Raw genomic sequence first — 23,478 nt, 5'->3', positions numbered from 1 at the left:
TTAAGTGACCCCAAACTTTTGAACGGTAGTGTATATATATAAATATAATTGTAACTTTTTTTGTATATATATATTTATTTTTCACAATTTTTAAAACTCTTCTGCGATCCCATTTTCATATCAGGCGACCCCACATGGGGTTGTGACCACTAGTTTTGGAACCGCTGCCATACACTCACTCACTCACTCACTCACTCACTCACTCACTCACTCACTCACTCACTCACTCACTCACTCACTCACTCACTCACTCACTCACTCACTCACTCACTCACTCACTCACTCACTCACTCACTCACTCACTCACTCACTCACTCACTCACTCACTCACTCACTCACTCACTCACTCACACACACTACATTGACACGGTCAGCGTGGCGGAGGTATTGTTGCCTACCCTCAACACCTGGGGCCGGCCCGTCAGGAAGTCCATGATCCAGTTGCAGACGGAGGGGTTATGTCCCAGGATCCCTAGCTTGGTGATGAGCTTGGAGGGGACTATGGTGTTGAACGCTGAGCTTAGTCTATGAACAGCATTCTCACATAGTTATTTCCCCTCTTGTCCATGTGGGGGAGGGTAGTGTGATGTGAAATTGAGATTACGTAATCTGTGGATCTGTTGGGGCGTGAATTGGAGTGGGTCTAGGGTGTCTGGGAAGATGGTGTTGATGTGTGTCATGACCAATCTTTCAAAGCACTTCAAAACTACAGATGCGAGTGCTCCAGGGTGATAGTAATTTAGGCAGGTTACCTTGGAGCTCTTGGGAACAGACAATGGTGGTCACCTTGAAACGTTGGGATTATAGACTGGGACAAGGAGAGATTGAAAATGTCCCTGAAGACACTTGTCAGCTGGTCTGTGCATGCTTTGAGAAAGCGCCCTGGTATTCTGTCCTTGTGAAATAGCGACTTTCACCCAAGGCACAGTGTTAAATTCCTCGAAGCGAGCATAAAAGGTATTTAGCTCGTTTGGGAGTTCTGCATCGCTGGGAAACTCACGTCTGGGTTTCCCTTTGCAATCCGTTATCGTCTGCAAGGCCTGCCACAAATGACGAGTGTCGGAGCTGGTGTAATAGGATTCCACCTTCCTCCTATATTGTCCTTTTGCATGTTTGATGTCTCGTCATAGGTCGTAGCGGGCTTTCTTGTATGCGTCCAGGTCCGTGTCCCGTTCCTTGTAAGTGGTAGCTCTAGCCTTTAGCCCAGCGTGGATATTGCCAATAATCCATGGTTTTTTGTTTGTATACATTCTTAAAGTCACTGTGGGGACGACATCGTCTATGCACATTTATTATTATTATAATTTTTTTTTAGGGGGTAGATCAGCTTTAATATTGCAGATAGATTGTGGCTTCCATCAATGCAATTACTGCATAAGTACCAATCCCCCATACATGTTTGGGTATATATATATATATAATTTATTTTATTTTATATATATATTAAAAAATATATGTTTTCCTTATTTTACCCTAACCCTACCATCCCTACCCTAATTGGAGAAAACTAATGGACAACAATACTTAGGCTTCTACTTCCAGTTTATGCTATATACAAGTCTATGCACTTATTGATGAAGCCCATGATTGATGTGGTAAATACCTCAATGTTATTGGATGAATCCTGGAACATTTCCCAGTCTCTACTAGCAAAACAGTCTTGTAGCCTCGTGTCTGTTTCGTCCGACCACTTCTGTATTGAGTGCATCACTGGTACTTCCTGTTTGAGCTTTCATTTGTAAACAGGAAGTAGGAGAATGGAGTCATGGTCAGATTTGCCGAAAGGAGGACGAGGGAGGGCCTTGTATGCATTTATGTGGGTAGAATAAAAGTGGTCTATAGTTTTAGCGCCCCTAGTGCAGGAGACGTGTTGGTAGAAGTGAGGTAAGACAGTTTTAAGTCTCCCCTCGTTAAAGTCTACGCCCACCAGAAACGATGCCTTTGGGTGAGCGGTTTCTTGTTTGTTTATGCCCCCCCCCCCCCACACACACACACACACACACACACACACATACACACACACACACACACACACACACACACACACACACACACACACACACACACACACACACACACACACACACACACACACACACACACACACACACACACACACACACACACAGCGAGACCTTTGTAAAAGATCACACCCCAGCAGATGGATGCATCACAATTAACATGCAAAGATGATTCCCAACACACAGAGGAAATGAACCACAAGATAAAGATCAAGATGTTATTGATGAACAGCAGCTGGGTGAAAAGGTTAGCAGTCAAGGAGTTAAGGCCGTTCCGCCAGAGAGCTTACAACGAGCACAGAACACTAACAATGTGGATAGAAGCTGCCAATAGGGAGAGGGCTGACATTTAATGTATACACTGTGATGGATATACATTTTGTGTGGTGAGTGTGTGTGTATCATTTTTACAGTGTGTGTTTGTGAGTGTGTCTGTGTGTGTGTTTGAAGGTGCCTGGGTTCAGTGTGGTCAACTCCCCAGTTAAAGCAGCAACATTTACAGCACATCCAGACATGAGAGGAAAGCAGAAAAAAAAACGAAATACATGACATTTTACTGCTAATGAGGATAGATACAGGCAAGAGCTATACATTACCAGGGACAGGGGGGAAGAGCTGGAAACTAGCTAAGCAGGACAAAAACATGTCCGGACAAGATGCTGACAGATACAGATTTTCAAGACTAGGAACTTGTATGGACGATGGAGGCTTAGAAGGTGAGAAATAAGCCCACACAGACTTAACAATGGCTGTAAATTGCTGTTGTTTGTCATTGGGCTCTGCCCAGGGTTACACAGAGGAACAAAAGTGCATCAAGAGGACAGGTTTGGCGGCTGCCTGGGTTCGAACTCTGGTCACCAGCAAGGCTCCCAATGGCGTAGCCTGCTAAACTAAAGGAGCTGAAAGGAACCATTCATCCAGCCTTAGCAGAGTCATGATAGCATGTACACCAACCCACTAGAACCACTAGACTCGACTCCTCCCAGTAGCAGTCAGTCTGTGGGAACACAGGCTGTATTGATTGACCAGAAGCTCGGAGGATACGGAGGTAGACCTAAGGATCATAGTATGGATCTATTTGGACAGCTACAAGAACAGATGGAAGCATGAGAAATAAGGAGAGAGTTGGGGAGAAGGTTGAGAGGGACAGAATTCTGGTAATAAAGTAGGAAGGATTACCAGTACAATGTCTGTGATTGACCCTGAGGACCAAGAACATAAAGAGGAAGGGGTTGTATGGATCACAGGTGGCTGGTGACACCTTAACTGGGGAAGACGGGCTCATAGTAATGGCTGGAATGGAATGAATGGAATGGTATCAAACACATGATAGCATTCCATTCACTCCATTCTGGCCATTTCATGAGCCGTCCCCCGCTCACCAGCCTCCTGTGGTATGGATCTAATAGGAGAAACAGAGAGTGTATAGAGAACACTGAGAAAACAGAGAAGCATTGAAGATCAGGAAAGAGCTGAGAGGGACAGAGTTCAGGAAATACAATAAGAAGCATTGGATTATCTAAGGACTTTGTCATCATTGAGGATAGAGCGGTATTGGCAGTGGATCATGACATGGGATCAGTAGAACAGGATATATTATTTAGGAAGTGTGAACCAGGATCAGGTATGGATTGAGAGGTTGAGAGGAATACATAGGGAATTCTGCTCAATGCTTGTGTATGGAAAATACATGGAAATCCTGAGCTTCTGGTATGGATTAGGCAGGATGGAATTATATTAGTTGCGTGTGAAGGAACCACTGTGGGATATGCATGTATTCACAGTGGATTGGACCGGATTGACGTGGGATTTAATGTGGATCATGTGATCATGTCGAGAGGGAGAGAGTTGTGAGAGATGGAGACAGAGAGGTCCAGAGAGGTGGGAGAGAGACACACAGGATGATTGAACGATACATACAGTTGAAGTTGGAAGTTTAAAACTCATTTTTCAACTGCTCCACAAATTTCTTGTTAACAAACTATAGTTTTAGAAAGTCGGTTAGGACATCTACTTTGTGCATGAGACAAGTTATTTTTCCAACAATTGTTTACAGACAGATTATTTCACTTATAATTCACTGTATCACAATTCCAGTGGGTCAGAAGTTTACATACAGTACACTAAGTTGACTGTGCCTTTAAACAGCTTGGAAAATTCCAGAAAATTATGTCATGGCTTTAGAAGCTTCTGATAGGCTAATTGACATCATTTGAGTCAATTGGAGGTGTACCTGTGGATGTATTTCAAGGCCTACCTTCAAACTCAGTGCCTCTTTGCTTGACATCATGGGAAAATCAAAAGAAATCCACAAGTCTGGTTCATCCTTGGGAGCAATTTCCAAATGCTTGAAGGTACCACGTTCATCTGTACAAACAATAGTACGCAAGAATAAACACCATGGGACCACGCAGCCATCATACCGCTCAGGAAGGAGACGCATTCTGTCTCCTTGAGATGAACGTACTTTGGTGCGAAAAGTGCAAATCAATCCCAGAACAACAGCAAAGGACCTTGTGAAGATGCTGGAGGAAACGAGTACAAAAGTATCTCTATCCACAGTAAAACAAGTCCTATATCGACATAACCTGAAAGGCCGCTCATCAAGGAAGAAGCCACTGCTCCAAAACCGCCATAAAAAGCCAGACTATGGTTTGCAACTGCACATGGAGAAATTTCCTCTGGTCTGATGAAACAAAAATAAAACTGTTTGGCCATAATGACTATCGTTATGTTTGGAGGAAAAAGGGGGAGGCTTGCAAGCCAAAGAACACCATCCCAACCGTCAAGCACGGGTGTGGCATCATCATGTTGTGGGGGTGCTTTGCTGCAGGAGGGACTGGTGCACTTCACAAAATAGATGGCATCATGAGAAAGGAAAAGTATGTGGATATATTGAAGCAACATCTCAAGACATCAGTCAGGAAGTTAAAGCTTGGTCGCAAATGGGTCTTCCAAATGGACAATGACCCAAAGCATACTTCCAAAGTTGTGGTAAAATGGCTTAAGGACAACAAAGTCAAGGTATTGGAGTGGCCATCACAATCCTCAATCCTATAGAAAATTTGTGAAAAAGCGTGTGCGAGCAAGGAGGCCTACAAACCTGACTCAGTTACACCAGCTCTGTCTGGAGGAAAGGGCCAAAATTCACCCAATTTATTGTGGGAAGCTTGTGGAAGGCTACCCAAAACGTTTGACCCAAGTTAAACAATTTAAAGGCAATCCTACCAAATACTAATTGATTGTATGTCAACTTCTGCCCCACTGGGAATGTGATGAACTAAATAAAAGTTGAAATAAATCATTCTCTCTACAAGTATTCTGACATTTCACATTCTTAAAATAAAGTGGTGATCCTAACTGACCTAAAACAGGGAATATTTACAAGGATTAAATGTCAGGAATTGTGAAAAACTGAGTTTAAATATATTTGACTAAGGTGTATGTAAACTTGCGACTTCAACTGTATATTCTGAATGCAGTTGAATGATAAGGACCTAAGGATTGAGTATGCCAGCAGTCTGTAGTTATGCATGGAATCAAGAGTGGATAATTCTGTACCAAGCCTGGGTTTGACCTCTGACCTTTACAGTGATTCTCATCCCAGGGGTAGACACAGTTCTGAATGCCGTTACACACCAGGGTGTTGTTGATGCACATGTTACTGTGACAGAAGAAGGCATCCGCCTCGCATGGAGCTGCAATGACAGGAGACAGAACAACAATTAACAAGGACACACATATCCCAACCTGGGTATAATTGCATGCTGGGTAATAATAGGCCTGTCACTCTCTCTCCCTTCCCCTCCCCCTTATCTCTTGTTCATCATTCTGTCTCTCTGCCTGTTCTGGGTGTCAGAATATGCAAAGTGTGTGTAAGGAGTGTTCAGTCATGAGTGTTCTGTTTTAGGTTTTTACCTATTCAGCCAGATAGTATCTATGTCCCTTCATAGTTGGTTGGCAGTTGGTGTACCAGCCTGTTTAGATGGAATTAAACAGAGGTTGGGAATGCAGCTCTAAGTGAGTATCAGCTGAGTAAAGAGTGGTGTATTTGGTGTACCTGTGCTTTTAGGAATCAATTGATTACAGTGCTCAACAACTGTGGGACAGAGGCTCTCCATTTTTGTGATCATTATGTATTAGATGGTTTCCATCTACAGGATCTGCTTTGTTCAAATAGTCAAGGATGAATGTTCTTTTTAATGAAAGGAGTGTACTCTATAGCACCCCAAGTAGCCTTTTACCGTGTATGATCTTACACAAAATCAATGGCATCAGCAATAGAGCAAAAATGATCCACAACATGAATCAATATCAGAGCCCCCCCCCCCCCCCCGCAGTTTTATCATTGCACTGTGATAAATAAAAAAAATGCGGCATCGGTGTGCTACAGGACCATGCGGAGAGCTTGTCTCAAAGAGGTCAGGTAGGCTGTTTCCCGGTTTCAACCAGCTAGATTTAGGACTGCTTGGACACCACAGGTTGTGTGGAGGGGAAGCTTCTGAAAGGCTGGTGTATAGGACCAGCACGGGAGAGATGAACAGAGGCAGCTGCTGTCTGTGTGTGTTTAGCTTTTTCTCAGAGTTGTAAAAGCAAGCAGAGCAGAAACTGGCTACTCTTTAGTTGACTGATAGCTAGTTAGCTAGCTAGTAGCTACCACAGCCAGTTCAGCTAGCTAGACTCTAGCTAGCTATCTGTCAGGTAGCAGTATCAAACAGCTGCTGTGTGTATGGAAATGTTTTGTAGCCTTTGTTTTGTCCCGTTTCAACAGAAGTGCATTTGATGATGTACCATTAGCTAGAGCTAGCCAAAAGTTGGCTAACAATAGCGAGCTAGCTAGCTCACTAACTTGAGCTATTATTTTTGCCTCAATCACACTAGACCGGAATTAAATGATGGAACCAGCTGCCAAATGATTGAAGACCAATATTCTGATGTTCTTTTCAGCGCAATGTGAATTTTATCAGTCAGTATAGCAATGTAATCCTATTGATCTGTCAGTTTCCCTAGCTAATTCCCTACTTTTCACACTGACTCGGTATAAACAGCTCTACAGGCTTCACTGTCATGGTGCACAGTCAGTACACAACACTGTGCTCATCATGTCTCAGCAGGATCAGATGGTGACAGATTTCCCTGCAGGGTCAGACAGCCAGGGAAGACCAGTCTACGGCACTCAGGTGAATTTTGCAGTATATAATAACAATCAGTGAATGGATACAAAGTTCCATCTTGAGTTGATGGGTAGACCTTCAGTAGCTACAGTCTGGGATCTGGGAATAATGGTCATTTCAATTATTGAACCATTGGTTCTATTCTTGGGTAATATAATGTATACATGTACATCAAGGTCATTCTTTGTAATGCGTCATCTGAGCAGGGTCAGATGATGACAGGTCTCATCAGGGTCAGGCAGCCAGGGAAGACCAGTCTGTGACGGCACAGAGGTGAACTTTTGCAGATACAAACAACACTTTGTTCTCTCTGTGCAGCAAACACTGGATAAGCAAGAAGCTTCAAAGATTGAAACTACTTTAAGGCAGTCTGAAAAACCTCTAAAGTTGATTTCCAAACTGTATCAAGGGTTGATAGAGGCTTTTCCCAATGACATAAAACATGTCAAACGGAAACGTGAGGAAGACCTGGGAGGCACTATTGATGATGATGAATGGGTACAGATTTGTTAAAATGCCCAGTCATGTTCATATAATCTGACATAAATGACTGCAGTTTAAGACCATCCATAGAACGTTCTATATGCCAGTGAAACTGATTATCATGCACTCAGAAACTAAATTCTTCTGCTGGAGGTGTAAAACACAAAAGGGGACATATTTGCATATGTTATGGTCTTGTGAATGCTGTCTGAATTCTGGCAAAGAGTATGTTATTTTATCTCAGCATGTCTAAAGATTGTTCCTTCTCCCTAATTTTGTTTGCTTGGAAATGTTTATACTGGAGACTGTTCTCAGAAGAATCTGTGTAACCTAGCATTTATAGCGGCTAAGAAATGCAGGTTGGTTATCCTCCCACAGTGGATGGGGAGGATAAATGTCAAGTTATGTATCACTAGATTTGATTTGTTACAAAATTAAGGGTATACTGTGCAACTTTCATAAAGTCTGGATGCCTTATATGGAATACTGGTTGACAAAAGGAGTCTGTATTGAAAACATGTCTACATCAGGGAGGATACCTATTTAGGCAATCCCTAGCTGCTGGGCTGCTCAGTCCTGGCCCCGGGGGTCTGCTGTACTGTTGATTGTCACTCTGGCCTTGGCCTAACACACCTGAAACCAATAAGGAATCTTTCACTCAGATCCTAAAGCTGAGTGGGGTGTGTTGTGTTTGGGGCTCTGCAGGGCCATGGACCCCTAGGGGCAGAACGGGGTGACCCAGTTAAGTTGTGTGCAAAAAGAGGTCTACAGTACTATTAGGCCTATGATGTGAATTATATGGGGAATGTGCTATTTCTGTGTGCTAATGTGTGTTGTATGTGTGTTTTTATTAAAGTTTTTTGTTTTCCAAAAGATGAGAAGGAAGTTGTTTTGTGGAGAGGGTTGAGTTATTGACTAGACTGGTGGGGCTCGGGCTGGCAGGCGGCTCGGGCTGGCAGGCGGCTCGGGCTGGCCTGGTGGTCTGGCTGAAATGTGACATAGAGGATGTCATAATAAAGACACACAAAAGTTACGTCTTTGTACTTTATTTGTTGTTCATGTGTTAGGCTATTGGTTGAAGGTGCAACACAATAATGATTATTGAATTATCATTGATCTATTATTATTGATCAGTCTTATCAATCACTTAAACATATTCCATAATGATATCTTACCTAGCTTGATGACTGTGGGCATTCTTGCATACTTTTTGTTGTTCTAAACAGAGGCAGCTAGAAGGGCCCTGGGTCATATTAAAATGGCAGGACCCCCAAACCTCCTGCCAAGTTATGCCCCCCCCCCCCACTTCTAAAATCAAAGTTGCGCCCCTGGTATAGTATTATGATGCTACAGGTTTGGGTGAATTTGGAGGCGCATTACTCAGCCCTGAACCCATCTGCTCTTCATAAACTTTCATCTTTCCTCCTCTTCTGAAATGTGATGAGACAAGGCAGTGCATAGTAATCTCTCTGGGAGTGTTCCTTTTAAAGCTATCTATCTAACTACACGGGTAAGGAAACACCTGGAGAGAAAACCTTGACATCCTGGAGATGTCAGACTAACACATGTTGTAATCATCCAGGCCTGAATCCTTAAGGGCCAGAGATACTGTATGCATACATAACTTAACTTGAATGTTCACACGAATTATGTATGCATCGATGCCAATACGGAGATATGCACAAAGTTAAAAGAGGCAAGTGTGTGTGACTGTGTGCTGATACTGGCAGGGAATGAACGGTGTGCGTGTGTGTATGTCTATCCATTAGTGCTTGTGTACGAGCAAGTGTGACACATAGCTGTATCCGTGACAACAGGCGGTGACAGAGATCATAAAAGTGAGAGATGTGAGGAGAAGAGAGAGAGCGACAGAGAGCGAAAGAGAGAGAGATGTTTGGAGAGCGACAGAGCCATCGAGGCAGAAGGAAGTGAGTTATCCAATTATAGAGTCTCAGGTAATGTGTTAGCAGCCTCATCACCACACCGGTAATTAAACAAGCAAGGTGACTTTCAGAGACAGGAGACACCTCCCCTCTTAATCACACTAATGCACTGGCCTACCGTGGCCTCCACAGTGTAATGAACAGACCTACTGACTAATCAAATGACTTCACCAAGCCAAGACAGTTTCCTCCATTCAATCAGATGTAATTCAATGGGATTTAATACATCTTTATTGCACCCTAACAGTAATCTGTTTCTAGTGGTATAGTTTAAACTGAACATTCAATATTCCCTGCACTGACTCAGAACAGAGGGTAGTGATGTAAGGGTTACAGCTGACTCCTGATAAGTGCACATTGGATAAGAACAAACTATTAAAATGCAGTAAAGTCCACCACATATACATTATGTTCAATTACTCTAGATATGCACATTCTGGTTTAGTGCATCATGAATTCATATCAGTCCTAGCCCCAAGTCATGCCATTCATCAGGAGTGGAGCATGAAGACTGGTAGAAGCAGCACTTGACACTACATCCTCCCTGTCTACTGTTGAAACTCATTAGAATGTGGGATGGGTGAACATAATGGATGGCTGTGTTTAAACATTGATTATTTACTGGCTGTGGATGGGGAAGTGGTCACGCACACACACGCGCACACACACACACACGCTCACACACACACACACACACACACACACACATAAAATAATGCGTTGCGTTGGGCATTAAAACAGGCTGCTGTCTGATACAGAGGGGCTCAAGGTTGGGCAGAATTACCTGAATGATGGACGACTGTTTTCATCTCTGCACTGATCCCAGGGGAATAATAACAGCTCAAATTAGAATAAATTATCTCCTCTCACTCTCTCTCTTTCTCAGTCTCCCTCTCCCTCTCTTCCTCTCCCTCTCCCTCTCTCTCTCTCTCTCTCTCTCTCTCTCTCAATTCAATTCAATTTAAAGGGCTTTATTGGCATGGGAAACATATATTTACATTGCCAAAGCAAGTGAAATACATAATAAACAAAAGTTAAATAAACCTTAAAAAGTGAACAGTAAATATTACACTCACAAAGGTTTCAAAGGAATAGAGACATTTCAAATGTCATATTATGGCTATGCACAGTGTTGTAACGATGTGTAAATAGTTAAACTACAAAAGGGAAAATAAATCAACATAAATATATGTTGTATTTACAATGATGTTTGTTCTTCACTGGTTGCCCTTTTCTTGTGGAAACAGGTCACAAATATTCCTACTGTGATGGCACACTGTGGTATTTCACCAAATAGATATGGGATTTTATCAAAATTGGATTTGTTTTCTAATAATTTGTGGGTCTTTGTAATCTGAGGGAAATATGTGTCTCTAATATGGTCATACATTTGGCAGGAGGTTAGGAAGTGCAGCTCAGTTTCCACCTCATTTTGTGGGCAGGATGCACATAGCCTGTCTTCTCTTGAGAGCCAGGTCTGCCTACAGCGGCCTCTCTCCCCTTTTCCCCTATGCTCCCACCAGTACATCCCTAAAAGCGTCCCCACCGGGCCTCTCCAATCCTAACCTTAACCATTCGGGCCCAAATGCAGGACTGTCCGTAGGTCAGTGTCTGGGGCTTACTTCAGCCTTCTCTTCCTGAACACAATGCCAGTTCTCCCCACCAGGGGGAGGTGCTGTCCCTCACCATCCCAACGACACTCAGTAGCCTACCACTGCTCCACAGGGCCACAGCTGACTTTATGAATAGGTGGATCCAAACTAATCTGCAGCCAAATTAATTCCCAGACATTTTGTAATAAAAAAGTGCCCCTTTCCCCACCCAGGAGCCTTCCCCCCACTGCCCCATGCATAAATTAAATAATAATAAAGTGGCCTGATGAAATACACTAGACATCCAACTGAAAGCTCGGAAGTCCTCTAACTCAGTCTGCTGCAGAGGAGCACTTTATATAAACTTCAAAACCATAGGTCTAATTGCAATAAAACAACATATTTTTGATGGAAGCTTGGTTCAGAGAGGGAGATGAGAATCGAGAGGTTTTACTCAGCCCAAAATCTTTCCACAAAAATAAGCCCACGAAGTGAGGGATTTTTGTATGGATTTCAATGAGAATGTCGAATTTGCTAATTTGGTATGTGAGGCTTAGTTTATCAAATATACGTTTCGTAATGGTTAGGCTGTTACGAATGCACTGATATAAGTGGACGCACGTGGCATTTCGGCAACTTCGAAAATGAAATGACTTTATATTGGAGTTGAGATAAGATAGACAGAGGACTCATCATGGCTATAACCCGTTTTAGCATGTACATTGCCATTGAGGGCTTCCACCATTTTAACCTTTCTGGACTACCCATCCTGGATCCGGGATCATTCTCATCAGAAACGCTGACTAGCATAGCATAGCCTAGCACCACAGGGTTTAAAGTAGTCAACTGGGTGGGGATTCCTATAAGTTGGGAGCAATCAGCCAATGAAAAATAAGAAAATGTACTACTTTAAAATGTCAATGCTGTCACAGACGCTATAGGGAAAGGGAGATATCTAGTCAGTTGTACAACTGAATGCATCTCCCTCATTTAACCCAACCCCTCTGAATCAGAGAGGTGCGTAGGTCTGCCTTAATCGACATCTTCGGCGCCCGGGGAACAGTGGGTTAACTGCCTTGCTCAGGGGCAGAATGACAGATTTTTACCTTGTCAGCTCAGGGATTCGATCCAACAACATTTCTGTTATTGCCCCAACGCTCCTACCCACCAAGCTACCTGCCAGGCTACCTACCTGCCAGGTTACCTATAATGGCACAGATACAAAGATAAGTCCTCTATCTCTAAGGCAGGTTGTTCACATGCGTATCTGCCCTCTCATTGGCTAGACTGGTCCCATATGATCTTGCCTCCTCCCGCCTGCCTTCCATCTTTGAGGACTTCCATTGTTAGAGCGGTCACTTGACTATCCTGTCAATATAATAGACAATGGGTGTATTCGAGCAGATTAGTTTTGTCAAGTGGGGGACCATTGTGTGTTGCATTCTGGGGATAAAACTTGCGTCTACAGGTCGACTGCATGAACTTGACAAAAATCATGCAGTTGACTGCATGATTCTGCAGTTGCTCTCCACCAGCTTCATCCTGCAGCCATCACCTGCATTGTGGGAGACTCTATTTTCAACCAATCATTAGGGTATTTTTGTTTGACCCACGCGAACCTGACCAAAGACATGACTGAAACAGGAACTAATTTGCTGCAATTCATGTGTAGCCTACAGTGAATAGATAAATGTGATATTTTAGGCACTCTTACTAATTAGTTGTATAATGTACACACATACAGTAGGATTTCAGTTTGTGAGTGTGATATCGGTGTTGGAGACATGTTTATTTCGACATTATAAAGAAAACCTTTTATAAACAATGGCAACACTGCCATGTTGATCTGAGCCTTACTGTTGGGAAACCACATTAGTGTCTATGTCTTGAGAAGCAGAAGGAGAAAAACGATGTCTATAGATGCTGGGTGACTAAACAGATGTTGTCTGGGGAAATCAAACAAGGAGAAGTATATATATATATATATATAGGTTTATAGGCTAAGCCAACAGTATAAGCTTTGACAGCCAATATGTAATCAGATGAAACCAAATAAGAATGATCCTACAGTATATGCATATGTTTTCCAATAAACACCAGATCAGCTATATAGTGGCTTTAAGCATACAAAATATGGATTCAACTGTACCCGGTCACAAATCAACCAAAGATTGATGTACTGTATGTCGATAGGTTTATATACCTTGCAAAAAAGGAAAGTAATCAATGTATAAACAATCACTATGTGGATGACCCATATGTCTACATACATATGCTGTCTCATAAACGCCAGATCTCAGACATCTCAATGTCTGTTTGAATGCAGAGATTGGCATGTGAAGAGAAGCCACTGAGGATGTAGATCTATACGTCCCAGGGGACTCTAGGAATTGACGAGGCATGAAGAGGCTGACAGCTCTGCTGTCGCTCACACACATCTCCCACCCTGGGTATAATTGCATGCTGGGTAATAACAGGAATGTCTCTCTCTCTCTCCCCCCTCTCTCTCTTGTTCATCATTCTGTCTCTCTGCCTGTTCTGGGTGTCAGAATATGCAAAGTGTGCGTACGGAGTGTTCAGTCATGAGTGTTCTGTTTTAGGTTTTTACCTATTCAGCCAGATAGTATTTATGGCCCTTCATAGTTGGTTGGCAGTTGGTGTACCAGCCTGTTTAGATGGAGTTAAACAGAGGTTGGGAATGCAGCTCTAAGAGAGTATCCGCTGAGTAGATTTGGTGTACCTGCATATCGCCTGGTGGTACCTGCTTGTTTAAATGGTATTGATGATTTTGCTCTGCGGTTCTGAATGCAGCTCTGGCTCAGGGTATTGCTAGGCATTGGTTGATTGACTTAGGCAGCAGTGTTGCCGGGGTAACGGCACATCCTGGCTTCATTCAGTAGATACGCTTCACAAAGAGGAAACTGACTCGCACACAAACAACTGCACTGCCTATTCATTAAACACACACACACACGGACACACACACGCACTCACAAACACATGCAAACCAATCTAACACTTTTGTAACTGATGCAGATCTGTGTGTGTGTATTTAAAGAGAGCGAAAGAGAGAGAGCGAAAGAGAGAGAGAGAGCGAGAGGGAGAAAGAGAGAGAGAGAGCGAGAGGGAGAGAAAGAGAGAGAGAGAGCGAGAGGGAGAAAGAGAGAGCGAGAGGGAGAAAGAGAGAGAGAGAGCGAGAGGGAGAGAAAGAGAGAGAGAGCGAGAGGGAGAAAGAGAGAGAGAGAGCGAGAGGGAGAAAGAGAGAGAGAGAGCGAGAGGGAGAGAAAGAGAGAGAGAGCCTTAAAAGGAGAGTTCAGTGCCTTTCATTCACACTGAGCTGAGCCACTGAGTCATCCTCCATTCTATCCCCCCTATCATCCTCAGCAGGAGTACAATGGCCTCACTGTGAAAACCTCTCTCCCCTGTCAATTTAAACTACTCAATCAATGGGAGATGGGTGTCTGTGTTTCTCTCTCTGTAGTGTGTATATCCAGGGATGAAAGTAGATGTCCTTTCTTCATGGTACGGGGAACCTCCTATCTGTGCACGCACAAAATGGGCCTAGTCATAGAATTACTTATACCATCCCTATACATTTAATAGGATCTCTTTGGGCCTAGAAGTCATTTAACTTAACTAAAATGTATTACGTTTTAATGTGGCATAAACACAACCAGTCATGATGTTTTAATCTGATTGTCAAACAATCAAAGGCTCATGTAGGCTACTCAGGTACGTTCGATTACTAACAAATGAATTCCAGCAGCAAAACAGCAGCCGCCATTTGATAAATGGAAATAAATATTTGTTAAGACCACCAAAAAATGTAATGATATTCGGCGACTGTCATTATGCCTGCACTAGCCTGAATTGATGTGTCTTCAGCTGTCTGCGTGCGTCAGTCTCGGCTAGTCATCTCTGCCTTGAAAATATGTCCGTGTTCTCCTTGAACCATACCGCATTTTGGAGCGTAGCCTTTACCACCCGTTTTCAAGTCCATTCACCCATTTGTCATGCTGCTGACATGCGGTCATGATAAATAATGGAGTAATAGCCTACAGTTTCCTTGACATTTGGTTGAATTATTGAGATAGGCTCATGTTGTACCAGTATGGCGTACCCTCACTATTTATTTTTGCCGGGACGCCTTACCGGACCGTATTGGTTTACTTTCACACATCTATCTCTCCTTTCTGTGCTTGTGTTCTGTCTGTGTGCATGTGTGTGAGCTATGATAGCTCTCAAACAGAATTGAGAGAGGATGTGAATACTATGGTTTCTGGGGAAAAAGCACATTTTGAGATCCAGTGAGTACTCACTTTGTCTCTCTCTCTCTCTTTTGCTCTCCTCCCTCTCCCCTACACATTCTCTCCCCCTCACACTGCCTCTCTATCGCTCCAAGATAGTTCAGTTACTGTAATACATCATTCCAAGGAAGAATCTCAGCTGCATGCGAATGGTGTGAATGACATGCCATCACTACCACATTCATATAGACAGAGTCAGACAGTCTGTCTAAGGTACTGTAGCGTTTCCCTTATGAATGGATCATGAACAGGGTGAGAAGACTTAGTCAGTCACTAGATGTCCACATTACAAAGGACAGCATTGGTGAGCAAGCATGTAAGCCCATAAGCTACCCACTGGGCACAAACCGGTTGAATCAATGTTGTATCAACTTCATTTGAAAATCTACGTGGAAATGTGACCATACTATATCATTCATACATCCTCAATGTGTAACGGCGTTCCTCCTCCTCTTCATCCGAAGAGGAGGAGCAGGGATTGAACCAAAATGCAGCTTCGTGATATGACATGATATTTATTAACAAAACGGAAAAACACGAAAACACTTTAACAGACTACAAAACAATAAACGACGTAGACAAACCTGAACATAAGAACTTACATGACACGAAGAACGCATGAAACAGGAACAGACTACATAAACCGAACGAACGAACAAACAAACCGAAAACAGTCCCGTGTGGCGCGACAAACACAGACACAGGAGACAACCACCCACAACAATCAATGTGAAAACACCTACCTTAATATGGCTCTCAATCAGAGGAAATGAAACCACCTGCCTCTAATTGAGAGCCATATCAGGTCACCCTTAAACCAACATAGAAACACATAACATAGACTACCCACCCAAACTCACGCCCTGACCGTCAAACACATACAAAATAACAGAAAACAGGTCAGGAGCGTGACATAACCCCCCCCTTAAGGTGCGAACTCCGGGCGCACCAGCAGAAAGTCTAGGGGAGGGTCTGGGTGGGCATCTGACCACGGTGGTGGCTCAGGCTCTGGGCGAGGTCCCCACCCCACCATAGTCAATCCCAGTTTACGTCTCCCTCTTAGAATGACCACCCTCCTATTACACCCACTTAATTTACATGGTAACATCAAAATAAGGGGCAGCACCAGGATAAGGGGCAGCACCGGGATAAGGTAGCTCAGGACCGAGAGGTAGGTCAGGATAGAGAGGTAGCTCAGGATAGAGGGGCAACTCCGGACTGAAGGGCAGCTCCGGACAGAGAGACAGCTCTGGACTGAGGGACAGTTCTGGATCAATGGCAGCTCTGGGCTGAGGGGCAGCTCATGACTGGCTGACGGCTCTGGACGCTCATGGCTAGCTGACGGCTCTGGACGCTCATGGCTGGCTGACGGCTCTGGACGCTCATGGCTGGCTGACGGCTCTGGACGCTCATGGCTGGCTGACGGCTCTGGACGCTCATGGCTGGCTGACGGCTCTGGACGCTCATGGCTGGCTGACGGCTCTGGACGCTCATGGCTGGCTGACGGCTCTGGACGCTCATGGCTGGCTGACGGCTCTGGACGCTCATGGCTGGCTGACGGCTCTGGACGCTCATGGCTAGCTGACGGCTCTGGACGCTCATGGCTGGCTGACGGCTCTGGACGCTCATGGCTGGCTGACGGCTCTGGACGCTCATGGCTCGCTGGCGGCTCTGGACGCTCATGGCTCACTGGCGGCTCTGGCAGATCCTGTCTGGTTGGCGGCTCTGGCAGATCCTGTCTGGTTGGCGGCTCTGGCAGATCCTGTCTGGTTGGCGGCTCTGGCAGATCCTGTCTGGTTGGCGGCTCTGGCAGATCCTGTCTGGTTGGCGGCTCTGGCAGATCCTGTCTGACGAATGGCTCTAGCGGCTCCTGACTGACGAACGGCTCTGACGGCTCGGGACAGACGGGCGGCTCTAATGGCTCGGGACAGACGGATGGCTCAGACGGCGCTGGGGAGACGGATGGCTCAGATGGCGCTGGGGAGACGGATGGCTCAGATGGCGCTGGGGAGACGGATGGCTCAGATGGCGCTGGGGAGACGGATGGCTCAGATGGCGCTGGGGAGACGGATGGCTCTGGCCGGATAAGGCGCACTGTAGACCTGGTGCGTGGTGCCGGAACTGGAGGCACCGGGCTAAGGACACGCACCTTCAGGCTAGTGCGGGAAGCAGGGACAGGGCACACTGAATTCTCAAAGCGTACCTTGGGCCTGGTGCGTGGTACCGGAACTGGTGGTACCGGGCTGAGGGCACGCACATCAGGACGAGTACGGGGAGAAGGAACAGTGTGTACAGGGCTCTGGAGACGCACAGGTGGCTTAGTGCGTGGTGCCGGAACTGGAGGCACTGGGCTGGAGACACGCACCATAGGGAGAGTGCGTGGAGGAGGAACAGGGCTCTGGAAACGCACTGGAAGCCTGGTGCGTGGAGTAGGCACTGGTGGTACTGGGCTGGGGCGGGGAGGTGGCGCCGGAAATACCGGACCGTGCAGGCGTACTGGCTCCCTTGAGCATTGAGCCTGCCCAACCTTACCTGGTTGAATGCTCCCCGTCGCCCGACCAGTGCAGGGAGGTGGAATAACCCGCACCGGGCTATGTAGGCGAACCGGGGACACCATGCGTAAGGCTGGTGCCATGTAAGCCGGCCCGAAGAGACGTACTGGTGGCCAGATATGTAGAGCCGGCTTCATGGCACTTGGCTCAATGCTCAATCTAGCCCTACCAGTGCGGGGAGGTGGAATAACCCGCACCGGGCTATGCACACGTACAGGAGACACCGTGCGCTCTACTGCGTAACACAGTGTCTGCCCGTACTCCCGCTCTCCACGGTTAGCCTGGGAAGTGGGCGCAGGTCTCCTACCTGCCCTTGGCCCACTACCTCTTATCCCCCCCCCAAGAAATTTTTGGGGTTTCTTCTCGGGCTTCCTTGCTAGCCTAGCCGCGTACCTTCATATCTCCGGTCTTGAGCTTGATTCTCCGGCTTCCAGCCACGTCTCCTTGCTGCCTCCTCATATCGCCGCCTCTCTGCTTTCGCTGCCTCCAGCTCAGCTTTGGGACGGCGATATTCTCCCAGCTGTGCCCATGGACCTTTTCCGTCCAATATTTCCTCCCAAGTCCAGTGGTCCTGTGTATTCCACTGCTCGAACATACGCTGCTTGGTTCTGATTTGGTGGGTGGTTCTGTAACGGCGTTCCTCCTCCTCTTCATCCGAAGAGGAGGAGCAGGGATTGAACCAAAATGCAGCTTCGTGATATGACATGATATTTATTAACAAAACGGAAAAACACGAAAACACTTTAACAGACTACAAAACAATAAACGACGTAGACGAACCTGAACATAAGAACTTACATGACACGAAGAACGCATGAAACAGGAACAGACTACATAAACCGAACGAACAAACAAACAAACCGAAAACAGTCCCGTGTGGTGCGACAAACACAGACACAGGAGACAACCACCCACAACAATCAATGTGAAAACACCTACCTTAATATGGCTCTCAATCAGAGGAAATGAAACCACCTGCCTCTAATTGAGAGCCATATCAGGTCACCCTTAAACCAACATAGAAACACATAACATAGACTACCCACCCAAACTCACGCCCTGACCGTCAAACACATACAAAATAACAGAAAACAGGTCAGGAACGTGACACAATGATGCTATTTAGACCTAGTGTATATAGCATTTGTAATGTCATCAACAGCTTTTGTTTCAATTCAACCCAGAATTCAACTAAAAATAGACAATACAATAGGCTGAGGGTTTCAAGCTCTGGTTGATTTCAAATGTAATGATATTTAGTGATACTGAATTGTGTTCGGTTGTCAATGCAACCAAATATCAACATTTGAAAGATATTTATCTTCTGCTTGGATAGTTCCATTTGTGCCACTGACTTACTCTGGCTTTAATTCCAGTTTGTCTACAAATTAATAATTGATATGTTGGATTCACATCCCAAAAATCTAAGTTAAAGAATAGGACTAAATCAAATCCAACTGTATTTAAAGTTTGATTTGATTTAGTCTTATTCTTTAACTTAGATTTTTGGTTGAGATGGAGACATGAATCCAACATATTATTAACAATTATTAATTTGTAGACAAACTGGAATTAAAGCCAGAGTAAATCCGTTTCACAGATGGAACAATCAAAGCAGAAGATTCATCTCCTTCAAATGTTGATATTTGGTTGCATTGACAATTAAATATCACTTTTTAAATACAATAAATAGCCTATTAATTTGTCAACATGTTAACAAATAATATGTTGGATTCACGTTTCCAACTCAACCAAAAATCTAAGTTAAAGAATGGGATTAAGCCAGTGGCTCAGATGATCAGATAATTGGCTCAGATCCAAGCAGTACATCTCCTTTAAATGTTGATATATGGTTGCATTGTCAACCAAACACAATTCAATATTACTTTTGTAATACAGTAAATACAGTCAATCTTACAAACTAATGTAACATTCACCCTTAAAATGAATAACACTTTGAGGTTACTGTAACTATACTGTACATTTCTTATCATGTAATCCTACAACATGTCCATGTTCAAGATAGCATGCATAGGTTGTTGCAGTGGAGATTCTATTTTATTTCCCCTTTATTTAACCAGGTAGGCCAGTTGAGGGGGAGATCTTCACACTTGCTTTAATAATCTGCACAGAATCTCAAACGGCATTGATCACTTACACCATGTACTTTTAATGTAATCTCAACTTCATTCCAAGTCACTTGGTTCCGCTATTTCGATGAAGCACAGGGATAACATATTCATCTGTTATATAAAAAAACAAATATCTGACATTGTATTACCATTTGAACTTTGCTGTGATTTGAAATGGAAGAAAGTGAAGTGATAGGCATTTGGGTGACAACTAAACCAAAGATCTGACATTGTATTTCCATTGGAATTTGGTTGTGCTTTTAGATGGTTTAAAGTGTAGTGATAACACACTAGAAATTCAACTAACTTTTGGCTGCTTTTTTGTGTGAATGAATATAGGTTGTAATCTCATTGATCAACGTTTCAACCAAATATTACCCAATTACCCATTTTGAAATGACGTGGTGTGCCCATTTGGTATTGTCCTAAGGGTACAGGTTAGGATCGATCGTTAAAATAAGATTAATCCTTGTACGACTTTTCATTCAAGAATGGCCAGATAATGAAGATCCTACCTCTGATACTTCGTCCATCCCCTTTTAACACTGCAGTATAACAGCCCTGTGGCGATACACTCCCTAATGGAACGTTCCCTCTCCAGTCACGAGGAGCTGTTTAAACGCTCATAAAAGTAAATGAGATCCTTAGACTGCACCTCTGCCCACAGCGGTTTAGCCCAAGCCCATTCTCTCTCTCTCTCTCTCAATGGACAAGGCCATAAACGCGCTGATGAATCGGCCACGCCCGTATTTCTTTAATAGCCGCCACTAAAGATAGACTACGGCTGGGTTGTTTTTATTTTCTGTTTAACGCTGCAGACATAGGGTTAGGGGGTCCAGTATAAGAGGTGGGGGTGGGGGACATTAATGTACCCGATCTGTACCCTCCCCCATCCCAATGTTCCAGTAAATGTCTTTACTGCATGGCTTCTTGAAGAGGATATTACTGTATGTGTGCGTGTGTGTCTGTGTGTGTGTGTGCGCATGTGCACAAGCACATTTGTGTGTGAACGCATATGCATATACTATCAACAGTCCCTTACGTTCTTGGAAGGTGGTGAAGAGTATCCTGAAGCGGCTCCGGCGGCTGCCCTGGTCGGCCCACATCCTGATCACCCCCGTGGTGGACACCAGCATCACGTCGTTGGCCACCGTAGAGCAGAACTTGTTCTTCAGGTCCTCTACGGACGCACTGCCGTCGTACACTGCCACAAAGTTACGCTTACACTCATTACTGTTCTGCATCTCATAGTCCAGGAAACGCAGGTAGATCTGGGGTGGAGCGGACGTGGAGGAGAGTGAGGAGAGAGAGACAAGGGAAACGGGAGGGATTTGACAAGGAGAGGTGGGATAAAAATAGAATATAGGACAAATGGAGAAAGAAAAATAGCAAAGGAGTTTGACAAAGATAGACAGAGGATGAGGGATAGAGATGTCATGAGAAAGGCAGAAGGAGAAATGAGGAGGGGGGAGAAAGAAGTGTTTAGTCATTCCTCCAGGCTGTATGTGTGTCACTGTCAGTCGTCACATCATCATTCAGTCACTGATATAGCAGTAAGCCTTGTAATGGAACTGCCTGAATAAGGTCACAGTCATTGCATTTACTTCAATCAAACCATGATAAACTTCCTCAAACCCACTGAGAAGAGCTCTTAGGTTTTCCCATCCGTGTCTGTGGCTCTCGTAGATCAAACATGTGTCTTTACAAAACCTACAGTTATCCAGTGGTGTAAAGTATTTAAGTAAAATACTTTAAAGTACTACTTAAGTAGTTTTTTGGGTTGTCTGTACTTTACTTTACTATTTATATTTTTGACAACTTTTACTTTTACTTTTACACTACATTCACAACATTCATAAAGAAAATAATATACTTTTCCCCTGACACCCAAAAGTACTGTTTACATTTCGTATGCTTAAGCATGACAGGAAAATGGTCAAATTCACACACTTATCAAGAGAACATCCCTGATCATCCCTACTGCCTCTGATCTGGCGGACTCACTAAACACACATGCTTCTTTCGTAAATTATGTCTGAGTGTGCCCCTGGCTATCTGTAATTAATAAAAAATGCAAGAAAGTGGTTCCGTCTGGTTTGCTTAATATAAGTAATGTGAACTAATTTATACTTTTACTTTTGTTACTTAAGTATATTTAAAACCAAATACTTTTAGACTTTTACTCAAGTAGTGTTTTACTGAGTGACTTTCACTTTTATTGAGTCATTTTCTATTAAGGTATCTTTACTTTTACTCAAGTATGACAATTGGGTACTTTTTCTACCACCGCAGTCATCACACTCAGCACTACTGAGAGACCAGAGAAGTTGTAGATGAATCATTCAACGGTTCACTCACTAGGCTACATACAGTATGATTGTAAGGCATGTCAACACATCACAGTCTTCCTGTCTCTCTTTGCCGGATTGACTACAGCCATTTGTGATGACCCTTATCACACAAATAACAATGGAATAAAGCAAAAAATACACTTGTTACCTTCTCACATCACAGCCAGCCAGACCGTTGAAATATTAACCATATTGTGATAATGAGGATCCTGTCTCACAGAATGATCATAGGGCACAGAGTCTTCCCTACGCGTATGACCTAACTAGGGAAAAAACTCCAAAAACTCTAGTTATGGACTATCACTAAGGCCCCAGAGTTGTTCCTGGTTAGGGCTTGTGATCAGTGAAAACTCAGGCCCCTAGTTATAACCGCAACTTCCACTTCCACATAACAGCCTGACCAATCTCAGTTAGTCTGAATCCCTATCTATAAATATGAACCACATATTTCATAATGACCCTTTTCCACAGCAGCTCTTCACTGTGAGGTTAACACTTCCTGAAACCTCCAGCATCAGAGCCTGCCATTCGTTCATCAGACTGAGATTGGCCAATCACAGCTGCCGTTCTGGCCCGCTGCGCATAACGCCTACCATCATTAGCGTTAATGAGCTGCCGACTCAGGACGCGTGGCGGGGAAAGGTAACGCTTTAACTGACAAACGGCACAGAAGCACAAAACTAATGGAGCCTACAGTGTCAGCTCAGCTTCAACCAACAGATAAGTGGAATAGATAGGGAGAGGAAAAATCTCTCTCTCTCTGTCTCTCTCTCGCTCTCTCTGTCTCTCTCTCTGTCTCACTCTCTCTCTCTCTGTCTCTCTCTGTCTCTCTCATGCCATTAGGAATTAATGCAACGAAAGTAAATTTATGACCAATTTGCTTCTTTGATGTGGAAATGGACTACATATTTTCATGCCTTTTG

The 23,478-nt window shown here is 44.2% G+C and overlaps 1 protein-coding gene across 1 annotated transcript in view; it reads right to left on the bottom strand.

Annotated features, from left to right (window-relative positions):
* Positions 1 to 23,478, bottom strand: part of neto1l (neuropilin (NRP) and tolloid (TLL)-like 1, like) — a 156,285-nt gene that overhangs the window by 8,706 nt on the left and 124,101 nt on the right. Inside the window, exons 7-8 of the mRNA XM_038973246.1 lie at positions 21,247 to 21,475; positions 5,606 to 5,719 (exon numbers count right to left, since the gene is read on the bottom strand). Coding sequence (XP_038829174.1) covers positions 5,606 to 5,719; positions 21,247 to 21,475 — 343 coding nt within the window. The remainder of the gene's footprint in view (positions 1 to 5,605; positions 5,720 to 21,246; positions 21,476 to 23,478) is intronic.

The sequence above is a fragment of the Salvelinus namaycush genome, chromosome 33 (genome assembly GCF_016432855.1).
Source record: "Salvelinus namaycush isolate Seneca chromosome 33, SaNama_1.0, whole genome shotgun sequence".
In the NCBI taxonomy this organism is placed as follows: domain Eukaryota; kingdom Metazoa; phylum Chordata; class Actinopteri; order Salmoniformes; family Salmonidae; genus Salvelinus; species Salvelinus namaycush.
This window is presented reverse-complemented; position numbering and strand designations above follow the sequence as displayed.